Raw genomic sequence first — 23,622 nt, 5'->3', positions numbered from 1 at the left:
ATTTTGGGTACAATGGTACCGGATAAACAAATATGTATTTATAGAAAAGCCCCGAATCTTAAAACTAAATTAGTAAAGAGTTTTCTTGAACCATCTAATAATAAAACAAAACAAATATTTTATCAAAAGGTTTTTATAGATGTGGTGCTTGTTTAGGTTGTAAATCTATTAAAGGGGATGGAAGAAATAAAATAGAAGTGGTCCGGATTAATAAAAAGGATTTTCACATAAAAGAATTTGTAACCTGTAATAGCAAAAATGTGGTATATGGGATTGAATGTAAGTGTAACAAATTTTATATTGGTCGTACTTCACGACCACTAAAAATTAGATTAAGTGAGCACCTACGAAACATAAAGAAAGGTATGGAGACTCACGCTCTTTCAATGCACTTTAAAGAATTCCATGGATGTTCCCCGGATGGTATAATTGGTTTTTACGGGTTGAAAGTCATAAGGGGCAATTTGAGATCAGGGGATACAGCCACAATGTTAGCAAAGGCTGAAATGAAGTGTATTTTTTCATTGAAGACACTTATACCTTGGGGGCTAAACAAAGATTTTGAGTTAAAATGGTTTTTGTAGTTTTTGGATTGTCCTTCAGATTTCTTTATAATACGGTCATTAATGTGGTTTTTGTTTTCTTTTTGTCCTGTTTTTTATGGAATTTTATGAAGATGTTATATCACCTGGGACTATTTTGAAAAAACTGAGAAACCAAGATCGGAACACTTCATTGCAATCGTTTCATATGAAGTTTCGTTATGGAGGACAGAGATGGATGCATTTGTGGATGGATAAAAAGATATACGTACTGCGCTCAGCTTAACCTTAATCTAGGCTATGAAGGTGGTCTCATATGGACTGATATGTAAACCGTGAGAGTCAGTATGATTATGAAACAACGAGGGGTTTTAATGCAAAAAACAATTCATACGTATATATCACAAAATGTACAAAAACAAATAAATGAATAGGGAAGGTGATAAGTATATCACTAATTATAACAAAGACAAATAGATGGGTAGAAAGGTGATAAACATTAATCAAATATAATGATCAAATAAGATAGACATGCATACCAAGATCGGAACACTACATTACAATCATTTCATATGAAGTTTCGTTATGGAGGACAGAGATGGATGCATTTGTGGATGTCTTTATCCTCTTAGAATAAAGTTTCCGTTATGAGTGTTTTAGATACATTATACTATGTCTTTATGTATTTTATTGTGTAAAGTTAGGTGATTTGTGACATTTATAATTCATGTCAACACTATCTTATGTTTTAGCGATTTGTAAACCACCAATCATACGCTACTCCTGGGCTTGAAATTGATATAATTTAAGTACTAATTGAGCCTATGCGTTCCACGGGTTTTCGTCAGGTGACACGCAAACATAGTTTCCAGCGGCCGGTTAGATGACACGCAAACACAGTTTCCGGCAGCTGCCGGAATATCACTTCCGCCCGGCGGGCGATGCGGAGGACTCCTTTGGTTTCATAGCGAGACCATTCTCCAGTTATTTCCGGTTTATACGGCATCCGTGGTTACCCAATATGTGAGTTGGGCACACATCGATTGGATAGTTTTAAGAGGGTTGGCCCTGTGGATTGCAGTGATTGGTGGGAGGTAGTTTAAATAACAGTCTATCACACTATTCCATATGTCTTGACAAAGGCTCCTGCACGAGCCGAGACGCTCGTCGACTAAGGAAGTGTGACCCTTTTTTCATGATTCCCTGGGTTGAGGTATGTCCGCTCTAGTTGTGGTGATTCCACTCTTGTGAATTTCTACTTCAGGGTCCATAGGGTATCCATGTCTTGCAATTAATCTTCAATTTTCTTTTTCTTAAGATATGTGGACATATGAGATTTTTTGATAATCACTACTAAAACAATGATGATTCACGTAGATATTTCACTCATTAATTATTCCTTTCACATTATTTTCCACAGACACATTTTTTATTTTTTATATATATTTATAAGCATTATACCTTACACCAATAAACCACTCATTAATTTTCCCCTCCTATTTCTCACATTAATAATTTTTCATACAGAGTGTTTTTTTTTTGCACGATTTACAATTGTCTATTATTCACACACACTTTTTTTCATCCAAATTAATTTTTATATTTCTTTTTTAATACATTTAAAGGGGATTTTCACATCACATTCTTCACATTCATCTTGTATCTTTCTTTATCACATTGTTGCACTTATTCTTACATCTAACTAATATGCATATCAATAGATTATGTAGATACTATTGTGTTTTACATACAAATATTTATATGCTTAGATAGTAGACACCAAGTCTAAGATATTTATTTTATTATATTACACTTACTTTTTATGATTGATCGGGTTTCTCCGTTACTTATTTATAACAATTAATGGATACACTCTCCCCTTGTTAGGCTAAGGTTTTGGTCACATGTTCTATATCAATATTTATGATCTGCCGTTCTTAATATAACATATGATTCTAGGCAGAGGGATACTTTCAGACGCTAGGGACTAAGCCTAAGACATCCAACTTACTACATAAATTTTTTTTATATATATTTGTTCGTATATTGTTAGTCCCCTCCGTTATTTGTTTACAATAGTATTTAAATGAGTGGACACACCTCCCCCTTGATAGGAGGGGGTTTTGATCACGTGCTTAAAATCAGTGTTCACGATTCTCTATACAATATGTGAGCCCGGGTAAAGGGTCTGTCTATTGGTTGTTAATATCACGTGATTTGGGACAACGACCTGATTGGAACTTGGTTCCTCTTAAATACTTGGCCGAGCTGAACAATCGGGTTCAGCCTTGATAAAGCTTACAGTGAAACGCGCGCGTCGGCGTCACTGGCGGTTACACGTGTGTTTGTTATTGGGGAGATATCTCATACCTTATATTGATACATGTTGTATGTAATATGCCAATACAGATAGTGAGACCAGCAGAATAATACCTGACAGCCTATGGAGATATATACATCTTTTAGACTAATACTGATATCGTGGTAACTGCTGAGTTAATATACATGTGTTTTTTGTTTAATAATTATTTTATTCCTTATATTTCACTGTCTATATTCCCTGTATTGGGATATTTTTAAGAAACAATTTATTAAAAGTTATATATTAATTGACATCAACAATTTTTGTGCGCCCAAAAAAACAACTCCTTTGCCTCTATTTGTCTACTGTATGATCCATAGGGTATCCACAGGATACCTTGGGGTATAGGTGTGACATCAGTCATCGGGCACCATAGAGTTAAGCTTTCAGCCTCCCAGGATGCACTAGGGTCCCCCTCCTATACCCCGAGCCAAGGCACCTCAGTTTAGTTTGGTGCCCGGCCGGAGTCGGGTGCACCTGTTGGAGTGGGGGCTAAGAAGAGCCCCTGAAGTTTTCTGCATGCAGCTTTGGCTGCACATCTGGAAGTACAGCATGGACAGTCAGTCCTGACGTCCATGCTGTCTTCCCTACACCCCCGCTGGTACCAGAACGCCGGTACCGATCCGGGGATGCTGGTGAGCATCTGGGGTCACAGCTAGCGGTGACCCCAGATGTTCTGGACCATGGCCGGAATCAAGGGGGACAGCAAGGTAATCAGCGGGGTCCCGCGGTGGGTCCCCGCTGTTACATGGTCCAGAGTCCCCAGGCAGGGGGCTCCCTGGGGACTGGCTGCAGCGTGGAGCCAGGTATATAACCTGCGCTTCCACTACCCCCCTGGGACAGCGGACCGCTCTGCTGCGGTGTCCCGGGGGTTAAATGCATGCCAGGGGAACGCGCCTTCCCTGTCTCACAGCACTCCACCGCTGCACACAGCCCTCTCTGCAACACGCCAACTGGCCCTGTGGCAGCGCTCCTCCCCCAGGCCAGCCTCCTCTCTGCTCCTCGGCGGCCATCTTCAAGAACGCATAGTGAACGCTGCTGGAAGTCTGGACGGAGGCATCGTGGTCTGGGTCCCCCCCGCATACCTCTCCTCCGCTGTGGTCAGGTCTGTGTATGCAGCGCTGTGTCCTACCAGACTCTGTCTGTGTAGTTGATTTATCAGCGCTGGTTAGTGCAGTTTCTTTGCATTGTATGTGACTGTGCTAGCGCTGCTGCCTGTACTTTCCATTTCTGACTGTCAGCCTTATTACTGTCCCTGTTCTTTCTGCTAAAGCCCTTGCGGTGCGGTGCTGCAGGGTGGTCTCTCGCCTTTTTAAAACAATTGGTGAAAGGGGTCACATTTCTACCATAATTTTTGAAACTGACTTTCCTCTCCGGCTACAGTGTACTACGTGTAAAGTACCTTTAGCGGATGGGGAGGGTAGCGCGGAGGGCCTCTGCCGGCAGTGTTTGTCAATGGCGTGGCCTATTACGGTTACAGCACCGGTACAGGAGCCGCCCTGGGCTTGTTTCACTCAGGCGCTTACAACCTTAGTGGGCCAGTTAGCTCCGCAGCCCGCGTTTACGCAGATGGGTTTGTCCCAGCAATCAGTGGTGTCGTCACCCATGCAGGGTTTCCCAAGACAATTGGTGGTACCCCGCAGTCTCCCTATTTCCCCTCTCCCGGTTTCTCAGGAGCCGGCGTGGGTTAACTCCCTGACGAGTTCTGTACAGCACTTATCGGATGTGTTGCAAGGGGAGTCTGTGATGCGGCCACATAAACATAAACGGCCGGTGGCGTCTCTGTCGGCTCCTTATGAGGATGACGAAGGGACGTCTGATGATGGGGAGATTCTGGATCCTTACGATCAGGAACCTCTCCATACTAAGGACGCAGATGCTAGGTCCAAGGTGTATATTCCTGGACTTATTCGGGCAGTCCGCACAGCATTGGTGATTGAGGACGAAGTTCCCCCAGCGGCTAAATCCAAGTATGCCTTTTTTAAGGATGTGAAGGGTGACGCCACAGTCTTTCCTCTTTCGGGTCAGTTGGTGGACCATTTAGAGGAGGCGTGGAAACAACCTGGCAAGCGATACCAGCCGCAGAGGCGTCTGGCGGTGGCTTATCCGTTCGCGGATAATTATTTTGCTAAGTGGGAATCCCCTCCACAGGTAGATTCTCATGTGACCCGTCTTGTCCGTAGTGCCACATTACCAATGCCATCCATGTCCTCCCTTAAGGATGCTACGGACCGCAAGGTGGAGATCTGCCTGAAGTCCGCTTATTCCCTTGCGGGGGGGGGCAGCGCGGCCGGCTATGGCCATATGCTGGGTTGCCAGAGCTATGGAGCGCTGGGCAGATTCGTTGGAGGCGTCCTTCGATTCCGGCTGAGCAGGCGGAGTTGATTGGTAATCTCCGTGATTCGGCCACTTATATCAACGAGGCGGCCTTAGACATTAGTACCCTGGTGTCTCGAATTTCTTCAGCAGCGGTGGCTGCTCGTCGCACCTTGTGGTTGCGATCCTGGAAGGCGGACGCTGATTCCAAAAAGGGATTGGAGGCGTTGCCCTTTAACGGAGAAGTTCTCTTCGGTCCAGATCTGGACAAGATTGTAGCCACACTGGCGGCAGCCAAATCGGCATGTCTCCCGTCGGCCGCTGTCCCTTCTGGTTCAGGACCATCGTCCTTTCGGTCTTATAGGGCCCAGGGCAGGCCCAAACCACAGTCTTTTCCCCGACAGGCTGGTCCCAAGAAATCGGCCAAGCCCCGGAAGCAGGCCTGGAGTACCAGACGTCCGGCCCCTAAGCCAGATGACAAGCCTGCGGCCTGACGGTCCGGGCCTCCCTTTGGGGGATCCCAAAGTGGGAGGCTGCCTGCTGCAGTTTGCCCGGTGTTGGTCGGTCACCACGACAGACACTTGGGTTCTCGAGGTGGTCTCCCACGGATATGCCCTCTCTTTCCGGCACAGACCCCCGGCTCGATTTTTCACCACGGGTCTACAATCAGACCGGAACAAGGCCACGGAGCTGCGGAAGGTATTGCACACTATGCTCCAGGCTGGAGTTATAGTGCCTGTTCCATTCTCCCAGAGGGGCCAAGGTTTCTATTCCAATCTGTTTTTGGTGCAGAAACCCAATGGGTCGTATCGTCCGATTCTCAACCTCAAAGCTCTCAACAAGTCTTTGCGGGTGCCGAAGTTTCGGATGGACACCCTACGGTCCATTATTCTGGCGCTGGAACTTGGGGACTACATGGTGTCATTGGACATACAGGAAGCTTACCTGCATGTCCCTATTCTTTTGCGCCATGAACAGTTCCTCAGGTTTGCAATCCGCAGCAACCACTTTCAGTTTCGGGCGTTGCCTTTTGGCCTGGCGACAGCACCGCGTGTGTTCACCAAGATGATGGCGGTCATGGCGGCTTCTCTGCGGCTGCAGGGAGTCCGCATGTTGCCGTACTTGGACGACCTTTTATTAGTGGCAGGATCTCCGGAGCTCCTTCTGCGCCACTTGGACCTGACCATTGCGCTACTGCAACGGCACGGCTGGTTAATAAACTGGCAGAAGTCCACTCTAATCCCGTCACGGCGGATTCTGCACCTCGGAGCCTTATTGGACTCGGGACAGCAAAGGATCTTTGTGACGGGGGAAAAGATCTCTGCTTTACAGTCGAGGGTGCGCAGTTGTCTGCACACATGAGGTTACTGGGCTCCATGGTGTCGGTGTTCGACATGGTGGAATATGCCCAGTTTCACTCCAGACCTCTGCAGCATCTGATCCTGTCCAAGTGGAACGGGCTGCCTCAGTCTCTCAAATCCCAGACGATAGTGCTCACCCCGGAGGTTCGCCTGTCCCTTGCCTGGTGGTTGCAGACGACCCATCTCAACAAGGGACGTCCGTTCTGGGTACCAAATTGGGTCCTGTTGACAACGTACGCCAGTCTTCGGGGCTGGGGAGCAGTTTCGGGTCCACACTTGTTCCAGGGCAGGTGGACTCTGACAGAAGCGGAGCTTCCAATAAATATCTTGGAACTCCGAGCGGTCTTCAATGCCCTCCAGCAGGCACATCGGGTTCTCCAGGGTCGCCCAGTGCATGTCCAGTCGGACAACGCTACCACCGTGGCCTACATAAACCGGCAAGGAGGATCCCGAAGTCGGGCGGCTCTCGTAGAGGTGTCTCGGATCCTGGTATGGGCGGAGCGCAATCTTCCGGCCATATCAGCTGTCTTCATCCCGGGAGTGCTAAATTGGGAGGTGGACTTTCTCAGTCGCTAGGACGTTCGTCCAGGGGAATGGTCCCTGCACCCGGACGTTTTTCAACTTCTGGTGGACAAGTGGGGTCTTCCAGAGATCGACCTCATGGCGTCCCGGCACAACAACAAGTTGCCGGTGTACGGGTCTCGCACAAGAGACGAAAAGGCGTCTCTGGAGGATGCTCTGTCCGTCCGGTGGACGTTCCGGTTCGCTTACCTGTTTCCTCCGGTTTCCCTTCTTCCACGAGTAATCCAGAAATTCAAACAGGAAGGAGGGACGCTCCTGTTGATAGCTCCCGCGTGGCCCAGACGGCACTGGTTCTCAGACCTTCAGGGTCTGTCCGTGGACAGTCCTCTGTGGTTGCCGTTACGACCGGACCTTCTGTCGCAGGGTCCTTGTCTTCACCCGGACCTGACTCGGCTGTCTTTGACGGCGTGGCTGTTGAGACAGCCATGTTAAGGTCCAGGGGGTTTTCCAGCTCTGTAGTGCGTACCATGTTACGAGCTCGGAAACCGTCTTCCGCGAGGATATATCATCGCGTGTGGCATACGTTCTTCCAGTGGTGTCGACCGAGAGGTTATGCACCGCGGGAGTTTCGTCTGTCTCGGATACTCGCCTTCCTACAAGCGGGACTAGATCATGGGCTTCGCCTTGCTTCTTTGAAGGTACAGGTTTCGGCCCTGTCTGTCTGGTTTCACCGTAGGATTGCTACAATCCCGGATGTGCGCACCTTTATGCAAGGTGTTCTCCGCATTCAACCACCCTTTGTTCCACCTGTGGCGCCTTGGGATTTGGCTGTGGTCCTGAGGGCTCTCCAAGGGCCGCCGTTTGAACCACTGGGCTCAGTGGATCTTAAATGGCTAACAGCTAAGACTGTTTTCCTTCTGGCCATAGCTTCGGCCAGACGTGTTTCTGATTTAGGGGCTCTTTCTTGTAGACCTCCTTTCTTGATTTTTCATGGGAACAAGGCAGTGCTCTGCACTCGGCCTGAATTTCTTCCCAAGGTTGTTTCCCAGTTTCATGTTAACGAGGAAATAGTTGTTCCGGCCTTTAACTCACCTGGCCTTTCAGTGAGTGAGGCCACTTTGGATGTTGTGCGGGCCTTAAGGACTTATGTTGACCGCACTTCTTCGTTTAGGAAGTCGAACGCCTTGTTCGTCCTCTATGGCTTCTGTAAAAAGGGTTGGCCTGCTTCAAAGCAAACTTTGGCAGCCTGGATCCGTATGGCTATTTCTGAAGCTTATCTTCATGAAGGTCTGCCGGTTCCTCCTTCTCTGAAGGCTCGTTCCACTAGGTCTGTGGGTCCTTCGTGGGCAGCTCGACGTGGTGCCTCTGCAGTCCAGATCTGCAAGGCTGATACGTGGTCCTCTGTCCATACCTTCATGAGGTATTACAGGTTTGACACCTTCGCCTCTCAGGATGCTGCCTTCGGGGCGGCGGATTCTCCTTTCAGCACAGGAGCGTCCCCACCCTTAAAGGATACTGCTTTGGGACATCCCCAAGGTATCCTGTGGATACCCTATGGACCCTGAAGTAGAAAATATGAGATATGGTAAGAACTTACCTTTGTTATCTCTATTTCTACGAAGTCCATAGGGTTCCACAGGACTCCCGCCCTGTCGCACCTGTGCTGCAGATGGGCTTTACTCTGGTCACCGGTTTTTCCATCTCCCTCTGGTGAGAATGTGATTCTTGTGTGTATCCAGATCTTTTTTCTCTCTCTTCCTTCTCCTCCTCCGGCCTATGGCTTGGTAACTAACTGAGGTGCCTTGGCTCGGGGGCGGGTTATAGGAGGGGGACCCTAGTGCATCCTGGGAGGCTGAAAGCTTAACTCTATGGTGCCCGATGACTGACGTCACACCTATATACCCCAAGGTATCCTGTGGAACCCTATGGACTTCGTAGAAATAGAGATAACAAAGGTAAGTTCTTACCATATCTCATATTATTTCACTCTGTGTTGTGACATTACCCACAAGGGAGATCTTTTATTTTTTTTATATGTTTTTAAATTTATCATTTTATTTTGTTTTGATGCTTCATGATATGTACTGTGTGGTATTGGAGTCTATATTGACGAATAAATCTTTTTGATATGGCACTTATCTATCACGTTATTGGGAGAATACATTACTAAAAGAAAAGGAAGAAGGGGAATAAGAACAAAAAGAAACTGCTACGAATACATAACCACTATTCTGATTGTGAGTTTGGGTACGCCTGCTATAACTATCCATTAAAGAAACCTTCATATGTGGTGTCCCTACCCGTTTGAATGTGAGTTACGGTACGCAGGATTTTCTCCTTGTCGTTTTCTGTGAAATCTTTGGGTGATGGTACCTATTAAAGAAACCTTTTGAGGAATACACACCTTCTCTCTGCTGTGAGTGGGGTATGCTATTACGTCACGAGGGTTTCTTTTTGTTAAATTGTGACCAAATATATATTTGAAGATTGATATCTGGATATATCTCTCCACATGTCAACTTACGTTGAGGAAGAGGTTATCTTACATCAAACTCCAGTTCAAATAAAAGGAAAGAAGAGGACAAGAAGAGCAATTAAGAAATAAAGACTTCATTTTTGCTTTCTCAATATAGCTTCATTCCACATAACTGCAGCTTCTATTGTCTTTAGAGGACTGTTTCATTTTAATGTACTCTAAAACTCTAGATATTGCCTTCTGTTCATTCATCCCCACGCCACCCCCCCCCCCCCCCCCCAATTATTTCTTCTGCTAGCTTCTCCTCTCTTGTCAGTTGTGTTTACTGTTCATTTGTTGCATTTCATACCTGCAGTTGCCCCCCTGCTGTAATCCCAAATGAATGGGGGGACAAATTTTCAGCAACTGCACAGTTCACTGATTAGACCAGAGTAGAACCCTGATGGAATCCTACAGTGATATGAGGACTGCTCTCAGTGTGTGACTGTCATTTAGATAAGACGGGTCCTGAGGCATCGCAGCAGTGCTCCTGCCACAGACTTAAAAACTCTATAAGGGGCGGACACTTCAGTCTGGTCAGCAGAAATTGGGCTCCCTGTTACGGTGTTCTAACAATATTAGGGGGGTTTGTAGGGCGATGGGCAAGGATGAGTAGTTTGAAGTGAGACCTTTTTATAGTCAAGTTTTCATAGTCCTTTTTATAACTGACAAGTGAATATATAGCCAAAACGTATTTCTATTAAGAAAATAAGCAAAGTTTTATATACGTGAAGTATAAGTGAAAACAACTGAATAGCCCCTGGTCACTTTAGACGAGAGCTACGGGCATTGCAAATAATGGAATTCCCCACTTAGATTTTCTGTAGTACGCAAACATGCATTATGTACTGTAGTATGGAGGTACTGCAGGTGTGCTTTTAGTTTTGATCTGCAGTGCTAAATAAGAGACTCCAGCTGTCAAGCATCACATTGTGTACTAGTGTCCAGGGGACGCTTCGCATGTAGAGCGTGCCGACATCATTGTCACTCAGTAATCTCGGGGCACCTGCCTTGTTACTGATTCCATGCCTGTGAATGCAGGGATACAAAACGAAAAGTAATAAATCTATGCTTACCTGGGAAATAGAAAGCTGTCATTCTCTGTACTGTGATGTATTTTATACTTGATGCCTTTTTTATTTTACTACAGACCATCCACTTTTTGTTTTCCTGTAGCCCTAACACACCGAATACTCCAAATACTCCTTTGAGTCCTACAAGTCCAGTTAGTCCAACCTCGCCTGGCGCAACACCATCAAAACACTCGTGCCAAGGGCACCACTTGCACACTGTTGGGGGGGTGGCTGAGAAAAATGCGTGCAGCCGGTGCAGCAACAAGCGCTGGACCTTGAAGACGCCGCAAAAACACAAAGAGCCTAGGAAGAGCCGCCCGGGAGCTGTCACTGTCCTGTCTGTTGGAAGGTAATATTGCTCTCATTGGTATTTATTTGTCTGCCGGGGTGAAAAGTGATGGATTTTCTGAACATAAATAACGGGATGATTTTTTGTATCTGTTCGTTGTACTTTTGTTTGTTTGTTTTTTAGGCTAAATCTGTAACCAGCCTACAATTTACCAGGATGATAATAATTGTTGTACTAGTACATACAGACCTTTTTTTTCCACCTTGTTTAAACAATGCCCTCATCTAGGAGTGTTAGAAATACCGTAATTGCTAACTCCTGTACCTGGGGTTTTTGTAAAAGGTAAAAAAAAAAATCCTTGCCCCTTTAGAATCCCAGGTTTCAAATAGCCAAGTCCCCCCCCCCCCCTCTCCCTTCACCTTCCTCTCTCTCTTTCTCTCAAACATAAAGGCCTTCCTGTGCTAAGCAGATCTTGCAAAGCCAGCATCACATATTCAGTTTTGTGGTTTGCTGCTGTCACGGTTTTCCTGGGGAATAGTATCGCATACATAGCAGCATTTTCTGGTCTCCTAATAATATTGCACCTTGTTTATGGACCTCTGTCTGTAGCACTTGTGTATAGGACTGTGACATCGTATGACTCGGTGTTAGAGAGCTGTAGAGAGATAGAGAATGCTTTGTGTATTTTGGGATTCTGATCCTGTCTTATTACACAGAGGTTCTCTCCTGACCAGTGGGACGTGCAGACTGATTGCATTAGGGAACCGGGAATGAGATGTGTGGGGGACATTAGAGCTTGTACAATGCTTGGCTGAGAAATGATTTCCACACTGAATTGTCAAACATGTTAGTCTTAATCCTTCTAATATGCTGCTCCTGACCTTTTCCTAAATACGTAATAAGGGGCTGTTGTTTTTTTTTTTTTATTCAAATATTGAATAAGTTGGGTTCAAAGTTACACAGCAATTGTAATAATAGAGTAAAGGGTTCTTTAGACTAGGGGTCTTTTTAAGAACAAGTAGTAAGGTGAAACAGTGTTTGTGGAAATAGTGGTGTATTGATTGCGGGCAGAAGTGCAGGATCTGTATATCCCTGTGATATACCAAAAACGTTAGGTATGCTTCATTGGGAGCTCATAGTAATATACCTACTGTGTTAGGAATACATTGTCTGATGCACTCTGTTTATTCTATAAAGAAGTATATGACAAATGAAGAGGTGCATTGATTTGAGATCATTGCTTTTATCAGTTTTAAATCCACTTGTCTTGTAGCTTAGATAGTATGCACATAGACTGCAGGTTATCCTCTGGTATCTTATTTGCATTTTTCTTGTCCAGAAACCCATTAACCAAAGCGTTCCATAGTGCAGATAAAAACAAAAAGCACAAAGTAGGAGTTGATGCTGAGTGGGAATACAAGTCCGTCGTAATTGCTTGCGCATTTTCTGCAGGGGACTAAACGTGGCTAATCACCTATTTGTTGACTTGGGCGCATCACTGCAATTGGTCCGCGCCGATTTGTATGCTCCACTTGGACATGCTTCGGGCGCACTTATACACACTGGGACGTCGGGCGTTCACTCCGACATCAGAACGAATGCCCTTGAATGGGGATTGCCCGTCCACACTTGAACGCGTTGGTGAACGATGCAGCGATCACTGTTCCGGCCTTCATTAACTTAACATGGGTCACTAGCGATGTCTTCAGGTTTGATGTGTACAGCACATCGAACCTAGCGATCGTCGCTAGACACTGAGTGATGTTGGCCATTTGTCACTTGAAACGGCAAGTTGGCCTGACATCGCTCCAGTGTGTACCCAGCTTTACACCCGCCCTATGTTGTATGAGAAACAGGCGCATTCACATTCCGTCCAAATGTGCATAGCCCACAATTTCACCAACACGCCCACTCTGAACATTGCCTACGCTACACTGTTGCGCTCCTTCAGTTGCAATTGGAGAGACTGTAAAAAAGACTGGTGGTCATTTTTAAATGTATGTTAGTAGATTTTAGGTATAGCGCTTCAAAGTCTTAAACATTGCAGATATTATACCAGTAGTAGCAGCACAGGTGGTGTAATGGTTAGCATTACTGCCTCACAGCACTGAGGTCATGGGTTTGAGTCCCACTAACTGTGTGGAGTTTGTATATTCTCCCTGTGCTTGCGTGGGTTTCTGCCGGGTGCTCCGGATTCCTCCCACACTCCAAAAATATACTGGTAGATTCATTGGCTCCCAGCAAAATTAACCCTAGTGTGTGTGTGAGAATGTGGTAGGGAATATAGAGTGTAAGCTCCACTGTGGCAGGGACTGATGTGAATGGCCAAATATCTGTACAGCGCTGCGGAATACGCGTGCGCTATATAAATAACTGGCAATAAATAGTACTAATTCCAGCATAGTGGTACAGCGCTGAAACCATGGTGTGTTTGGATCTCCAGAGTGCCTCCTCCGGTATGCTCACCACAGAGAGAGCCGCAAAATTATTCTGTGTGACCAAAATTAGTATTTTGCAAGTAACACCTCCCCCCCCCCCCCCAAAAAAAATACAAAAGTTGGTTCCGAATGATGATTACTGCATTATATGTGTGCTGCTGCTGCAATCTGCGTTGTGAGCCCATATTTGTCTGTCTCCATGTGCTAATACTATGCTCTACAGATCCTATATGTTCTCTTCATTTCACCTGCAGGTTCAGAGTCACCAAGGTAGAGCCAAAGTCCAAGGAACGGAAACGCTTAATGTCTGACGGAACAGAAGTGACAAACGGTGAGGTACCTACTACACCAGTCACTCCGAATACCAGGCAAAGAAGTGGCACAGAAACAGAGGTAGGTAAGCCTAGATGTTAGCTGTTCTATGATTGGATAGGGGTATATTGAATTAGTCAATAAAACATTTGAATAGCTGTCAGAGCATGTAACTGATATTGTTTAGTGCCTGTGTGTAATGTATGGGTGTCATCTGCTGAGGATAGTGACTCTGTACAGACCAGGCTTATCCTTGCGGTATAAATTCAGTACATGCAATTAATCAATGATGACTGAAGTATCTGCACTCTATTATTATTTCTGCCGCCACTTGTGGATTCAAATAATAAAAATTTAATATTAACTATTAACCATTTAATAGTATCATAAAAATGTACATACTTTTTGTAACTCCGACAAACCATTTTCACATTTTAGACCGTAGTGACAAGTAATCTCGACGCAAGTATGAACAAAATTCCAAGGATTATAATAATTCTTAAACACAGCCCTAGACCGATCGGAATGAATAGGAAGACTCTGTAACCATCCTTGCAAATTATACAAATTTACTATTATCCTTTGCACACTATAATGCAAAGTATCAAAACCTATGAGCAAAATTAAAAATAACATTTTCTATTTTCAGAAGAGCGATATACAAAGCCAATAGCACACCAGAGACCAAGCAAAATGTTTGATTCCTGCGTAACTGCTTTAAAGCCTGTAGACGCGGTTACTCTACTGTATGACACCATTTACTTGTTGCTTTTCACAGAAGTAAAAAGTTGAAAGTGATAAAGTGGAGTAATCATTCGTTTTTCTGCTTGAATTTCAGAATCAAAGCACGGTGGATACCTGAAGTGTGAGGGTATGTGTTGTGTTGTGCCATCATTTTTATGCTATCTCACTATAAAAATAAAAAGATAAATGGGAATAAAAAAAGTGCAAACATACAGTAACCAAAAGCATCCAGCTCTTACTGGTCTCGTGCTGGTTGGACAACCAAAGAAAATGCAAGTGAGACCTTGTTATGATGATGGCTGATGAATTTATATCCCCTTTTATTAAGTCCCTGCTGTTGGTATTTTATTATTTCCCCTTCCTATGCTTTCATCCATCGTTGGTAAGAGTATTGACACTTTTTTTCCTTTTCTACGAAGTCTGTTCTAGTGTATCTCGTTTCACCTACCAGTACTCTTGTGCTTTGCCAGGCATTTACCAAGTTAAGACCTTCATCCACCAAGTATGGCTATTTACCCTTCTGTTCTGCCATTTATACCCAGGAGGTGATCTCTTGGCCCTTACGTCACTCTCCCATTGCCTATGGAGGAGTCTCCTGCCCCTAATACTTCAGTGGGTTCCAGATCAGCTGAAATTCAGCCACTCTGGCTAAATCGCCTCCTTGTCCATTGCATCCTGATGGTAATGGGAGATGACCGCATAATGGCCGACACCTTTTCCCCCTGTCCTCTCTTTCCTCTACGCCCAGTAACGATCCTCACGGTTTTTAGGGGATCATTAATGCAGAATACAGTCAGTGTTTACCGTTCAAATCTTTCCTCCTTCCTACTAACACAACTTAACCACTGCGGGTACTCTGTTACGCTGCCCATTTCTTAGCTGGGTGGGTAATTGTTAATGCTACATAGTTTCTTTTCTTTGGTGCCCCCTCCTTTTTTTTTTTTTTTTTTTTTTATTATTATTCCCTAAATGGGTTTACTCTTGTATTCTTCCTTGTACTTCTGTGTATCTTGTTAGTAGAACGCCTGAGCCCTTCATCTGTGAAATGAACAGACACGCTTTTCGTTTGCTCTGTTTAATCCAACTGATCCCCAGGCCCCCAGGAGTTGGCCCTGTTTGCACATCCCTACTAACAAGTATAACAGTCCTACAGCATTTTAATAGGACAGGAGAGTGCCTAGGACTACAATCCAATAAAGCCGTGTATTCCCCATACATTGTGCAGAGCTCTGTGTCTCTTATTGCCGCTATTTCACATCCAGCAGCTAATGTCAGTGGTTTCATACCAATACACTCTCTACAATAAAAAAAACATTGTTCATTGTTCGATTGTAACACATTACAGATGCGCATGGGGCTTGGAGGACAATTGCACATAATTCAAGTGGGAGACTTTATGTGAATGATGCTGGATGAATGTTGGCTAAAACTGTGCTCGTTTCTTCTTGCAGTAACTCTGTGCGAGTTGTGACGGTGCCTCAATCCTTTGGGCCTTGAAGATTTTAAAAAGCCTATCTAAGCGGAGATGTCCGACTGTGCGACCTGCATACAGAAAGCATGGGTCTTCTCTTTTTAGTAATACAGAAATAGGGGGGAAAAAAAGTAATTTTGTTAAATTTTTAGCAGTGTGCATCTGTAACAGAAACTATTTTTATAATAAATGAAGAGAGTGCGAAGTCTGATTGATCCACTACACAAAATAGACAAGTTAACTTAAACGCTACTAACAACATTCAAGATGATGAATTACTTTATGCCAGTAGTATTATGGTATATTTACAACGCTATTTGAGTACATAAAGGCTGCTGTCACCTTGTTTAGTGTGTACTAAGTTTTTGGACTAATACAGTATTTTTAAAAGTAGATGGCTTGTCTACAATCTGGCCTGGCTGCAGTGTTATACATTGTCAGCCTTACTTGGCATTGCTTATGGAATAAACTGTTTTAGTTATGTGATGTGAAATAGGAACTTTGTTTTTTATTGTAGCATATATATGAGAAATAGCCATGGAACCAGTTTCTAAATTAACTATAGGTGATGGGCAAAAACAGGATGTGAAATGTACATGACACTTGTTTTGTTTTTTTATTACTCATTTGTTTAGTTTAATGAACGATTTTAAAATGCATCCACATTGATTTATAGGGTTTTTTGTTCTCTTTTATTTTAGTTCAGTTTTTCTCTCTCTAAATATATATCATGAATGGGCCAACTGGAACTTGTCCTGATTTGGCAAAGATGCAGGTTTTTTTTTTTGTAGCAGGGTTTAAAGTTGCAATTTCTTTAAAGGTAAAACCAGGTTGGGTTTTGCCTTTTTTTTTTTTTTTTAATAACTTTAATTCCCGCTGCAAAATCGATGAAAGCATCTACACTTTTGCCAAGACGTGCCCAGTTACATTTGGCCCATGATGTCTTTTTATTTGAAGGCATTTATGGAATCTAGAACCTATTTTCAGTCTACCCATAGCATCCATTAAGATTTATTTTTATCAGTTAATATCTGGTTATTGAAGGTTATTTGTTGACCATGTTATTAAATGGACCTTTTAATAGTCTCCTGTATGACCATTTCCTGTTCTCGTTCTTTGCCCAACAGCTGACCTTTATTTCTTAAAAATATCCGCTCACGTGGTCAGTCCACGTGTATATATCTCACTGTCTTCATTCTTAAGGTCTGTTAAAGAAAGAAAAGTCTGAGTGACCCAACACTGTTAAATTACAAGTAAATCTAGGATCTACTAACCACATTCACAGACCTGAAAGCTTTAGTATTTATCTGAACATAAGATGTTCTAAGATAAGTATGTGACACTGAAAGATAACTAAAGATGACTTGCATTTAGCACTGTAGGCGGCGCCTCTGGGCCAGGACACCTCTGATAACGGAGATAAATAGCTTTTTTTCAGCTGCATAGCAAAGTTACGATGCCAAAAATCTTAATTTCTTTGTAAAGTTTTTACGTATATATTTGCATGTGATACGAGATGCTTTTTTCATTTTTGATCATATTGTAGATTTTATAGAACGGTTCTGTAAACATCTGTGTACAACTGTAATTTATTTTAGCTAGATAATATGACCTTACATAACAAACATTTTATTAAATATCTGTTTGCGCACACAGGAAAAAAAAAATCACTAAGTAGCAATGTGATCAGAAATAGACATCGTTGCCAATATATTCATAGGGAGGAAGACTTATGACACGACTAAGGGGGACTTCTGCACAAGAGAAATTCTTTTCAAACACTGAAGTTTCAATATTTCTTGATGATTTTTTGTTTTGTTTTATATTCGTTTAAAGTCTTAATTCTCAGCTAATTACACTTTTGGTGTTTGAGTGGAAATATGAAATTATTATACAGCATTTGCAAAATGCTTAAATCTTTTAGACTGGGGCAGCAACTTTATATTGTATCATCAAGGAAAAAACACAATTCAGAATTAAAACCAGCACCCTATAGAAAACATTGATGAAGAAGTAGTAAAATTGATATATCTATATATAAAGTGCATTTAGCTTCAGGGCAAAGGGGTTAATTCAATTAGAGGGGGGGCAATCAGGGGGTGCGTGTATATTTATAATATATAGTACCCCTGGTATCGCGACAAAATGACAGTTTTGTGCACACCTCTATGGGGACAAACAAAACTTCACAATGTTGATTGAATGCAGAATCACGTTCTGGAACGAGATTGGCACCTAAATGAATTGCCCCCATAGTGCTAGTGCAGGGTTATAGACGTCATGGGAGTGTATATTGGATTTATGTAGTCACAGATCTTCGTGTTGCACGTATTCTGCTGTGTTCTCAAATCGCACATCATTATTTGTTTTCCTATCCTTTATCACATTTCAGGAAACTGTTTAAAAACACAGGGTGGTCGGGAATCATTGTAAATATATATATAATTATTGCAATATTTGTCTTAATCAGCCAAATACAGAAATGTGACCTCTGGGTTATAGGAAAATTCACATTTGCACCTGACAAATCTTCGTTTATATTGTTGAATGTCTATCACTATGCTCTGTCTGTTTCTGACATATTGTATGTGGCTGCTATGACTGTGTGTGATGATGGGATGTAGAAATGTATAGTTATATATTTTAATCTGTGTAGTACATATTTTATATAGACCAAAGTAAAAGTGCTATTCCACTTCGAGAAAAAGGCAGCTTTTAAAATTCACCCACCCCCTACCTGAACCGAGGGAATACCGCTAAAGTGACGCTTCTCCAGTGGAACACCTGGAGCGCCGAGCTTGCCGTAGTGGCACGTAATGTCAGGCCCAGTAGTAAATGTATCCTACCTTTGTTTCTGCTCCTTAATGTAATAAGATAAGAATGTCCGAGCGTCAGTCACTACACTTGTTGGTCCAGACATTATACACCATTAGGGAGGCCCCTTTCTGCCCTTGCAGTGATGGTTGGATTTCAGCGGTTGAACAACCACTGTTTAGATGGGGGGTGGGGTATTACACTTTTCTAAAGGGTTTTTTTTTTTTTTTTTATTCACAAGTTGAACTGCCCCATAATATATAGTAAGTTTCAAGGTATTTGTAAGTATGGAGTGTATATATGCGCATTTATATAAAGATAGACATGTTGATTTAAAAAAAAAAAAAAAAAACCTGTTTTTGTAGTTATCTTGTATGGACTTGAATATTTCTGGAAGTAGTAAAAAATGTAGTTACTTTTTGTTTTCATCTGTGCAATATGTACTTTCACTTTTTGTACTCTCACTTTGACAGAAATAAATGACAAATGTTTGTTTCATGTTAAGTGTTTTATTTGCTTGATGCCTATCAACATTACATTGTTTCTATCCGTTTAGGAGTTTTTGTATGTTCGCTTTTTATTTGTGCCTATTAAACGTACAGGCTAAATATTCTATCCCTGAAACCCACCTGTCACTGCTAGATGACACCCCCCAATATGTGACATTAATAAGATAGGAGGGTTTTTGGAGGAGAAAAAGACATAATGTCACACTGATTTTGGTTTTAGTTAACACCTTTTATTGAAGCTAGACCCTAGTCATGCAATAAAAATATAATGTGAATATTTCCATTGCACCAGCAATGTAAAACCATGCTTAGTCAGTCTCACGTACAAAATGTACTGGCTCATTTATGTTGGTTACAATGAAGCAAGCATAATGCAGTATTTATATAGGCAGAAATACAGCATGCCAGTGCTCTTGACAGCAGGGTCGATACTGTAACCCACGGGTGGATCTGGCAGATTCATGCTAACTGAACACCATTGATTATTTTATAGTACAGGCTACAAATCACAATAGGCCGAATAAAGATACACAAGGTGTTTATTTTCTTGAACCAATGCCTCAAATCACAGTAAACCTGTAAACCCTTTTTAGTCTTTAAAAAACGGCAAGCACAATATTGTCCATTAATGTATGTAATTGGCTGTGTAGTCTGTAATACAGAAATAGGTAGGATTGGAGTGTCCATAGAAAATAAGAGTTTTAGGCTTGCCACGTACAGGGCGATCCTGCGGCTTTAATGGCCAGGATTATTGTTCAAATTGACCACAACCAGTGACTATGTCGGATGAGATCTGCCCATTCCAGGTTTGTGCCCATTAGTGCGGTTTAGAACACTTTCACACACCTAAGCTGGTGGTAGCTATCGGTGTTCATGTTCATATTGCATTTTTCCTCATTCAAGATGTTTTGTATTTGTTCTTGTTCTGCGTAAGTGGATTTGAAGTGGAAGTCTATCAGAGACTTTATTATATCAGTTTATCAGAATGTTCAAAGCAAATTCTCAGGAGAGGAGCAAACTAATCTTACAGGAAACAGTGACCTCTGCCCTCTCATGTGATTGTAATGGTGTTATATTTAAGACCGAGGATTAAGCTCCGCACTAGCTGCCTCGGTCTCTGGTGATGCACATGAGTAAGTACAGATCTGGTATACAGTCACATTTCTGCTCAGTTTTCTCATTGGCTCTCAGTGCCTGTTAAACGGGATTGTTCACTGCTCATTATTGGTATGATTTCCTTGTCTTCCAGGGCGACTTATGATTCTTCCACGGACCAGCCTTGAATGAGTTTGAAACCATGTCTAAAAGCTGCCTGTTGATATTTCATGTCTAAATGCTGCCTGTCCTGACCAATGTTCCTGCCCAGCATTGACTTTCGAGTCTGTTCTACCAGAATTTGATTCTCTGGCTTGTGTCCTGACTATTAGAATGCTGGGCATATTTATTTATTACCAGTTACTTATATAGCACACACATATTCCACAGCGCTTTACAGAGAGAATATTTGGCCATTCACATCCGTCCCTGCCCCAGTGGAGCTTACACTCTATATTCCCTATCACATGCTCACACACATACACACTAGGGTAAATTTTTGTGGGGAGCCAATTCAACTACCTGTATATTTTTGGAGTGTGGGAGGAAACCGGAGCACCCGGAGGAAACTCACGCAAGCACAGGGAGAATATACAAACTCCACACAGTTTGGGCTGTGGTGGGAATTGAACCCATGACCTCATTGCTGTGAGGCAGTAATGCTGACCATTAAGCCGTCTGTGCTGCCCATATACTCTACAATTATCGGGCCGATCTCCCTGATAATTGTAGTGTATGTTTGCTTGACCAAGGGTTAAATATTGATCGGTCGGGCATGCCCGTTCCATGCAATATCTGCAAGTTAAAATGTCGGCCGCCTCGGGCAGTGTATGTTCAGCCGACAGACAGACATTTCCCCTGTTCCTTCAGGAAATGTCTCCTCCCCCGGGGGCGGAGCGCAGATATCGGGGCCAATACACTGTGAGATATCTCAGTGTATGCCTGCGATATCTGTGGGCTGACAGGCTGCCAGATAAACTGTCTGTCTGTCTGGCAGGCATTACTAACGTTCTTAACACAGGGGACCGGAAATACATTTGCGGCCATAGCAACAAATGGAAAAGTACCCATAACATAAATGTCATCACAAATCCCGCCATATAGACAACCAATATACACCATTAATATATTCAATAATATACATAAAACCTATGACAGAAAATGATGAAAAATACAATAATATATATCCATCATAAACCATATATAATTTTCTTTTGTAGTGGGAAGTCTGCTGTCATGGTCATTGATAAATCCATAGGATACAGCGTAGAATCTAAAAAGTAAACTGGAAAATAGACATTAATAAATATGTCAGCCCCCAAAAAGGTTGACATATAAAGTATCTCTATATAGAAAAGTAAAACCCATGGTGTGGAAAAAAATCAGCGGTCATTGGATCGTAGCACTTTGTATACAGATTCAGTCTCATCGCACACAGTTATGTTATACAAGTGTTGCATATTAAATTAATCAGTGTTGTGTCCTGGTGCGTCTTCATTACATTGTAATGAAGACCCCTTTTGTGAGTGAAAAAGACGCACAAAAAGAGTTGCACGGTCCAGATGCGCCAATTTGGTGTGACTGCAGCAATAGTGTATGAGGACACATCGCTAGCTGAAGTACACAATAAGCCTGTTTGTGTGTATTGTAAGGTCTGTGAGTTGATGTGTACTGCAGAGGGTGCGTCTGATTGTGTTGGGGTCCTGTGACTTCCCACCATTCCTCAACATTAGGTCCATTTGTAAAATGTTTCTACAGTTCTTTCTTACAGTATATTGTAAAATAAATAAAAGATGGGGTATGACTTGTCGACATGGACATTAGGTCGACAATCAATATGTAGTCATATATTTAGGTTGAAATGGTTAAAATGTCGACGTATGGGTTATTTGTTATTTTAGTTATAAACCCTACCCTAAAAAATTAACAAAAGAACATGTCGACACTTGTTGACTTAACTGCTTGTCTACATATTGTCAACCTAATGACCATGTCTACCTTCTGAATGTCAACTGGATACCTAAATACGATCTATTAAGCTTTCATAGATCATAAACTGAAAGGAAGGTCTCTGTGATATATAATAAGAATGCAGCCTTTCTGTCTGTCGTATAAACTGATTGGTCTTTTGCACCCTTTCTTGATTAATTTGAGTGTAGAGGTGCATCTGACTTCAGCAGCAATTAGGACAGAGCGGAACTGACAGAATACAGCACCGAACATCCATTATATGATTTACATTACATGTACATAAAGCATTTCCAGGGACCCTTTGTTGCTGAACAAGTCTGTAATACCCCTTTCAGACATACTGAGATTCCCAGGATTTTGGCCTGCCTCGGCCAAAATTCCCGGGTCTCATGTCTGTGTGAAAGGTACCTACCCGGGAACACGTTCCCGGGTAGCCGCCCCCTGTAATCGACCAGGGTTTTTCCCGGGACTTAAGTCCCTGGAAATTACCCTGCTTCTGTCTGAATGGTGCTACCCGGGAATTTACTACTCCCGAGCAGCACCAAGCAGCTTTTACATGTAGTTGACAGCGCAGAGCGTCCTATAGGACGCTCAACGCTGCTGCTTTGAGCTGACAGCGCAGAGCGTCCTATAGGACGCTCAGCGCTGCTGCTCACCACCCCCAGCACCGGCCGGCGGTGCCACAGCGGGCCGCCCGCACTCCCGCTGAACCACCAGGGAATTAAAATAAATGTTAAAAAAATGATAATAAAAAAAAAAAAACTGCATTACAATTGGCCGGCTTTTGGCTGCTGAATGATGACATCATCATCATCATCAGCCAGAGAGGGGATAGGCTAGGAGGAGCAGATGGCAGAGAAGAGGCAGGTAAGCAGAAAAACCCTGCTCTTGTCTGAAATGGGTCTACCTGGGAATTTCCCGGGTAGACACAGTAGTGTGAAAGGGGGGTCTCGACCAAATACCCGGGAATTTGCACAGGAGAAATTCCCGGGTCTGAGCAGGAATTTCCTGGGTTGTATATCTGAAAGGGGTATAAATGTTTGTGTAACGCACTCAACAGACACAAAGAGCTCTAGTGCTTTTTATATTACTCACTCTGCAAGATGTAAAAGAAAAAAAGGATACTTACGTATCTTCACTATTCAGCTTAAGGTAATACCATTCGGCCCCTTGCGGGCTCGCTTTGCCACGCTGTGGCCACGGTGGCTCGCTTCACTCGCCACATGGATTTATTCCTTCTCCATGCCCACTTTGATGGTAGGGAATGACGTTGGCCATTAGCGTAAAG

General features: G+C 43.1%; 1 protein-coding gene across 1 annotated transcript in view; it reads left to right on the top strand.

Annotated features, from left to right (window-relative positions):
* The window catches only part of RELL1 (RELT like 1), a 71,798-nt gene extending 52,541 nt beyond the window's left edge, over window positions 1-19,257 (top strand). Inside the window, exons 5-8 of the mRNA XM_088442016.1 lie at window positions 10,795-11,040; window positions 13,673-13,811; window positions 14,569-14,601; window positions 15,926-19,257. Of these exons, the coding sequence (XP_088298142.1) occupies window positions 10,795-11,040; window positions 13,673-13,811; window positions 14,569-14,592 (409 nt within the window). The 3' untranslated portion in view covers window positions 14,593-14,601; window positions 15,926-19,257. The remainder of the gene's footprint in view (window positions 1-10,794; window positions 11,041-13,672; window positions 13,812-14,568; window positions 14,602-15,925) is intronic.
* Window positions 19,258-23,622: the final 4,365 nt, after the last annotated feature.

This window comes from Taudactylus pleione, unplaced genomic scaffold (genome assembly GCF_031769625.1).
Source record: "Taudactylus pleione unplaced genomic scaffold, aTauple2 ptg000302l, whole genome shotgun sequence".
Classification (NCBI taxonomy): Eukaryota; Metazoa; Chordata; class Amphibia; order Anura; family Myobatrachidae; genus Taudactylus; species Taudactylus pleione.
Note: the sequence above shows the minus strand (reverse complement) of the source record. Positions and strands in the feature narration are given on the sequence as shown.